This window comes from Mytilus edulis, chromosome 1 (assembly GCF_963676685.1).
Source record: "Mytilus edulis chromosome 1, xbMytEdul2.2, whole genome shotgun sequence".
NCBI lineage: Eukaryota > Metazoa > Mollusca > Bivalvia > Mytilida > Mytilidae > Mytilus > Mytilus edulis.
Window position 1 is genome coordinate 101,019,552 of NC_092344.1, and position 7,442 is coordinate 101,026,993.

General features: G+C 32.1%; 1 protein-coding gene across 1 annotated transcript; it reads right to left on the minus strand.

Annotated features, from left to right (window-relative positions):
* Positions 1-4,503: 4,503 nt before the first annotated feature.
* Positions 4,504-7,215, minus strand: LOC139498229 (uncharacterized). Its single transcript, XM_071286603.1, has 3 exons — positions 6,911-7,215; positions 5,109-5,729; positions 4,504-4,741 (listed from the first exon to the last, which is right to left on the minus strand). Exons 1-2 carry the CDS (start codon positions 7,109-7,111, stop codon positions 5,313-5,315), a joined length of 618 nt encoding a protein of 205 aa, XP_071142704.1. The 5' UTR covers positions 7,112-7,215; the 3' UTR covers positions 4,504-4,741; positions 5,109-5,312.
* Between the last annotated feature and the right edge of the window lie 227 nt (positions 7,216-7,442).

Consider the following 7,442-nt stretch of genomic DNA (forward strand, 5'->3'; position numbering starts at 1 on the left):
TAGTATGAAATTCAAAACAGTGTAGCTGTGGCCATTGATTGACACATTAAAATCATTCATTGACTGGGACAATTTAGGTGAACGTTTGTATGTAACGACCAATGCTCACTATGTACTTTTTAAAGACACTTAAACTATGGGGTCACCAAAGGTTCTCAACACCTAAATAAAGTAATTCGAAAAATTAATCAGAAATAACACGATATTTTGATTTATATCAATTATATAAATCAAAACACAAAGGTTATTCCTGATTAATTTTTCGAATTATTTTATAATTAAAGGCGTTAAGAAACCTTTGTTGACCCCACAGTTTAAATGTCTATCGTAGGTACGTCATGAACAGTGGTTGTTACAGACAAACGTTCACGTAAATTGTCCCAGTCAATGGATGATTTTGATGGGTCAATCAATGGCCACAGCTACACTGTTTTGAATTTCATACTAACATGTATTTCGTATTGACCTTTTATTTCATGGTAGGCATTTTTTATTTCAGCATTTGAATCTGACACGATGTATTTTTTATGTTTTATGTTATTGTCATTGATATGTTTTAATTACCATGTGTATGTACAGCGCCTTAGAGTAATTTTTATTTTTTATATAGGGCGCTTTATAAATTTTCATTATTATTATTATTATTATAACGCCCGTAGCGGGTTTTTAACAGTGTGCATCACATTTTTTATGTTATTTCGAATAGACTGACAAAATATTATAGTTATTTCTTATAATTTAATTCTAAATTCCATTTAAAACCGGCGTTAATCATCTAAAAACGTTGATTACGTCATGGTAACATGACAAAATTGTGTCTCTGATATAATAATTTTTTTTCAAGTTCAAATATTTTATTGGACAAAGCACATATGATACAATGCGTATTCCAAGATACAAACACGTTAAACATGACAATTTATGCAAATACAACATAAAGAAAACATTTCAAGTACCAATTATATATATAATGTCACAGTACATGTATTACGGAGTATTATACTTATGGTAGACCAACTGACATTAGATTTTTATGACGAAGTTCAAAAGCTTGACTTAAATAATTACATATTTGTCTGGTATCAACCAGATTTACTGGGTTAGGTAAATAAATCGTTGATTTAATATCATCATCATTATTAAGGTTTTTGAAAATATCAAACTTCTCTCTAAGGTCTTTATATAGAGGACAATATAAAAGAAAATGAACTTCATCTTCCACTTTATCTTTACAAAGTTTGCAGTATCTTTCGCTTGCTAAAATTTTTGGTTTGCTATATCTCCCAGTTTCAATTGCAAGTGAATGTGCACTTATTCCAAATATTTATAAGCAGTGATCTGTCATATTTCTTAATATCGAAGTTTTTAATTCAAATGATGAGCACATTTTACTATAAAATCTTAGTTTTCCTGTGTTATTAGATTTGATATGCTCAAGTTGACCTAAAATCTTGCATTTATAAAAGTTTTTTAGTGAATCCTCAAACACATTATGTGATAGTGCAGTGCGAATTTCGAAGCTGTTCGTCGGGAATTTCCATACATGAGCCACAGATATGGATTTATGTATATATTTGAATCTCTTGAAGTCATTGTCCGAATTAATGCGAATTAGCCAGTCATTGCTTTGATTCAACTGCATTTACAACAATACGTTTCCATTGTAGCTTTTCAGGAAAGTTGCCATCACTAATGTAGGTAATAAGCAATTCATAGTATTTACTTAGAATGTCCAATATGTCCGGAATGAATCCAATATGATTTCGTCCGTCTAACAGGCACGAAAAAAGTCTTTGTAGAAAAATTTGTTTTGCAAGACAAGAGTTTTTTGTTTTACAAAGTTTTCCCAAGAAATACAATTTACGTTTTTCGATATCACAGGTTATATTACGTAGCCCAAACCATACTTTCACACATATCGGACGTCTTTAACTTTTGTACGTGCTTTACAACAAAATGCTGGAGTCTATTCAGTAATGTGATATCTTGCTTTTTCAGATCACACCAAACTTCGCAACCATACAAAAAAGTAGGAATTACGACTGACTTGTACAGTTTTACTAGAACTAATGGATTTGTATTATCGCTTCTAATGTTTGAAATTGCAAAATAAGTGTTTCTACCCTTCCTACAAGCTTTTGTCGTTCGTGCAAGCGCATCACAGGCACTTGTTTCTATCCATAGGAAGGTCGACTATCCATATAAATAGAACTCTTTATATGGATAGTCGACCTTCCTATGGATAGAAACAAGTGCCTGTGAAGCGCATTCAACTTTCCGTTTAGTTCAATGCCTAGATGAATATGGTTGTCTACAACAGGTACAGATTCTTGGTTTAGTTTCCAGTCATAGTCTGTTTTTATTGAAGATTTTGAAAATTGAATAACACATGATTTCTTTCCGTTGAACTGAAACCGCCATTTATTTGAATATCTTGTACATATATCAAGCATGTGTTGTAAACGCTTCGGTGTTGTAGCAATACATGTACATGTAATATCGTCAGAAAGTGAGGTTGCGCAACATTTTATACTATTGACACCAGTGGCTCTATTACATCTTTCTAATTCATTAATTAATTCATCAATAAACACTAAGTATAGAAAACCAGACAATACCCCTCCTTGTCTAACACCTTCTTTGACTACAAAGTTATTTGATTTACATTGATTAACAATAACTGAATCTTGTGTTTTACTATACATATCATTTATCAGGGACCATGATTTCCCTTTGACACCCAATTTGAATAATTTATATATAAGTGCTTTACGCCATACTGTATCAAAAGCCTTTCTACTGTATAGAAACGCTACAAGTACTTTGCTGTTTAGTTCTATATTATGGTAAATTGTTTCAAGGAGACAAAAAGACGCAGTCAGACAACCAAGACCTTTTTGAAATCCATGTTGAAGAGGATTCGGAAACTACCCTGGTAATACGACAAATGTTTGTAGACGGATAAGTACTATCTTTTCAAAAAGCTTCAATACACACGATAATAAGCATACGGGTCGATAGCTGTCCGGGCTCATTTTTGGTTTATCCCCTCCTTTAAACAAGGGAACAACCAATCCTTTCTGCCAGTCACTAGGAACTTGCTGTTTTTCTATAACGATATTAAGAAAATGGAAAGACATTCCGCAACTTTTGGTCCACCATATATCAAGTGTTCGTTTTGTATCATGTCATTGCCACACGCTTTTCTACGTTTTAGCTGTTTAATAGCAGAGCTTACATCATCACAAGAAATTATTCCACCCGGTAAGTATAGGTCTTCATCAGCTTTGCATACACGTTTGATTTCTTCATTTCATTTAGAGTCGGATCATCGAACGTTGACTTATCAGCTGGTGTATAGAGATCTTCGAAATAATTCGCAAATGGATTACAGATCGACTCTGAGGATGTATGAACAATGTTATTATGTTTTATTTGCTGACAAACTTTTGAATGTTTTGGTTTTTGGCGCTTAATTAGTTTCCAGAATAGTCTTATATCACATTCGGTAGCGTTATTAATGTCATCATACGTTTAAATGACTGTCCAAGGTAAAAAAAAGAGGGGTGTGTGGCCCCACAAATCATTCTGTAACCCTGGCGCATTATCTATTTGCACATCCCAAGCCAGGAATATGTAATTTGGTGGTTGTCGTTTTTAGTTTTCAAAAACCAGGTTGTTTGTTTTCTGTTTAGAATTTTTCACATTTTCACACTTTTATATAATATATGTTCACTGTTAGAAGATATAAAATGAGTTTGCACTCGATACTAAGCCAAAAGGCCCGGCTAGCACCGCTTTACGTCTGGTTTCTAAAGCTCGTACATTTTTTAAACATTTTTATATTTTCTCACAATGTGCATATATTGCATATAGGAATGATTATTACAAATTTGTTCATGAATAGATAAAGTCGTGATTTATACCGATTGTAACGCACTGGACCGATCAATGAAATCACAGAATTGACTAAACTTAGGAAACTCAACACCAACTTTGTCCAGGTATTTTTAGACACAGCTCATATCCCTGGATTATATTTTTTTCTATTGTGAACCACTTTACCTTCTTTTTTTATTTTTTTTTATTAAACCGAAGTGCGTTTCCATTCATTTGCTGCTGTTTTGCCAAAATTAACAGTTGCAGTTAGATATATGACTTAGCAGCCAATCAAAAGGTTACCGAGTCAAATATGACAAGCTGTGTCCGTAAAAGTATTGCTATAGTGACTTTATGTTAAAAAATGAAGGTGACTGGAACTACTATTTTTGTGTATACATGTATAATAAGTTTTAAACTAGCTATGCCTCAGTTTTTCTAATCGCTTTTAAGGGCAGGTTTTCACTAGTGATTGCAATTTATAATTATAATATTTCTATTACGAATATTTTGTGGATAAGTGTATGTGTATTATATTTTTTTTGAAGAGACAGCTTCCATAAAGTTATATTTAGTGACGTAAAAAGTATCCAAAACCTCGTAAAAAAAAGTTCTACTAAGTAATTGGAATTATTTGTGTATCTCTTCTGTGTCAAGTAGTCAATTTTATTTAATAAAAAGTTCTTTTCTTTCAACAAATGCAACAGTACATACAGTCTAGAATCAATAAAGTTACAATTCATAACAGATAATCGATTTAATATAAATATTTTTGACTAGAACATTGTTAATAAATACATGTATATAAATTGAATTTGCCGTGTATCCCATCTGGCGGTCTTCTACGCATAGAGGAAGTAATCTGAAAAGATAACATTAAACATTATATTAAATTATGAATAAAAAGGAAAATATAAAAATACAAAATTAATAGAAGTTTTAAAATTTTGTTTCACTATTAACTTATCATTCAACCTATTTCGATGAATTATTCAATATAAAACCATAAAACTAGAAATGTTATGAAATATTTGTTCTTTGTAAACAATGTAACATAATAAAATCCCCATAAGCTTTATTGTTACAAAGTATTAATATCAGAGAAGATTAACTAGTATATAATTCTGTACGGTCCGGTAATGATTATATTGGACAATATTAAACAATGATTGAAAATTAGATTAAATATGTGATAACTTAAGTTATTATCTGATAATGTATGAATTTACCTGCCGGTTATATCTTCTTCCGCTAGGTTTGTTTTCCTTGTTCTACCCGTCTGTCTGTGGTCTGCTCATTAATTATAGATTATTATCCGAGACTAACTGTCCACGATTGTGTTAAATAGATTGATTTATGCGAGACTAATGTGCCAACATGATTGAATATTAGATAATGTCTGTATTTTGGCGGGGACTGACCACTATTGACCACTACAAGGTCACTTCGACATCTGTTTGATAGTCTTCTGTCTCATCATAACCAGAATCCATAGAGAAATTACCTCTACCGTGAATAATACGTCTTTTTGTGCCATCTATAATCATTTCTTTTTCTACGAATTTATAATTGTCCAGATTTTGAGATTTTTTCACACTTGTACAACTGTCTGAAGTAACTTTGATGGAAGGAATATGAGGAACTGCAAGTCTTTCACACTGTGTATCACAACTTTGTTTTTGCACTTCATTGTCACCAACATACCACTCACTGTTGTCAAGGTTACACGAGCTCGTTCCCATGGAGTTACTATTCGACCCATGAAGCCTTTTGAATTTTATTTCCTCTATTGTTTCATTAAGCGTCAACAGTTGTTTCATAAGAGACAGATCCTGGTCCATTAAGGAAGCCTAAAATACATAAATGAAATATAAAATAAAATTTAAACGGTACTTTTGCCCTTTAAAATTACAAAGAAGACTGTGTTTAAACCAATTATATCAGTCATTCAACACACATAAAATATTGTTTTTTTTGGTCAAATAATCTGTAATTATTTTTTATTTTTTTCTAGGAGCTTACGTCATTTATTTGGACACTTCAATTGTCAAGCATTAAGGACACAGGAAGAATTTTAAAACTTGTCAATATTTCTGGAATCACTTGAAGGTTCTACATATATTTAACTTAGTTTTTCGTCGCCAGAAGCTTACTTCTGTCGTATCAGCATGCATTCTCACAAAGTAGGGGGTATGTCAAGATTTAAAGATAGAGCTAATTTAAAAAGAGGTCAAAAGGCAATTTCTATGTCATATCATCCGAATTCCACAGTTCTTTTTCCATTTAACTTATCTGACTCTTTGATCAGCAGTTTACAGTTAGGTATAATATAGCCAATTATAATATGAGATTGACAGTGATACGTAGGGTCTATTGAGATTGTGTATTGCTTTAAAGGCCCTTCACCTGCGACATATACCTGTCCAGGTGTGACAGATTGTTGATGTGTTATCTTTTTCCTTTGATGGTCCAGTTTGAATACCTACATAATAGTTTGTTACACCCCCTGTGAGCCATCCTTTTATGTAGATTTGCTATATCATAGTAGTTTGTTACAAATGTTGCATTAACACAATAAAATCTGAAGTATTCAATGGACAATTGTTGCTTAGATTGCTAGTATGTCTGGAATTTCCAATAACAGACAATTAAATTGTGAACAAATTAAAACATGTCAACATATATTTTACGAAATAAAACGAAAGTAAAAAAAGCCAAGACAATTTGACATGTTTGACCTATACCAACAACTGGCAACGTAAACATTCCTACTGATGCTTATATAAAAATAAGAAAATATGGTATGATCGCAAACAAGACGACTCTTCAAAATTGCATATCAGACCATTCTTGGTCAATTGATATATGCATTGCATTTGTTTCATCGAGGCAACGACGAAATAAATCTTAGCAGGATACAAATGTAACCTATAATGAAGTTTAGCCTTACTTGCACTTAAAAATTTTTTTCCAATACATATACGTGCAATTTATTTACAGAGGTATGTTAGAAATTAAACAAAAAGCTTACCATTTCTGTTCTAAGCGTTTCCATAGCACTATCAATTTTCGTAGTTTTTCTTTTAGAATGTTGTTGACAAGATGCATTTGATTGTGCAGCTTGTCGTTTAAAATCTTCCGTAGCCTTAAGTCTTGTCATGTAAAATTGTCTACACGAATTTGAAAAGTCAATTGATTCACATTGTTTATCTACAGTGTCTAAATATTCCATTTTTAATTATTGCAAATTCCGCAGCTTCTTTACAGAGATTATCAGCTGTGCACCTGCTATAATATATATCTTGTGTGTCCCTTGTTGGATTTTTACCTTTAATACAATAAGGTAATATACAACAACAATGAATATATTACTTACCTGTTTACACGTGACTTATGGTCAGTTGATTTCATTGGTTCATGGCACGAAAGGATATAGTATACTAATGTACTCGGTTGGAAAAAGGTCTACTTCAATTACTGCATATTTGTAAAATGATGTACAATACACACCTAAGGGGGATTGTATGCTGTCTTTGTTGTGGGAAATAGACTGAACTGTTCAA

Excerpts from the sequence above, each read along its gene's own strand:
- LOC139498229 (XM_071286603.1), bottom strand. The coding sequence starts at position 7,111 with ATGGAATATTTAGACACTGTAGATAAACAATGTGAATCAATTGACTTT. Across the intron at positions 5,730-6,910 it reads AAACGCTTAGAACAGAAATG|GCTTCCTTAATGGACCAGGA; the intron begins GTAAGCTTTTTG and ends TATGTATTTTAG.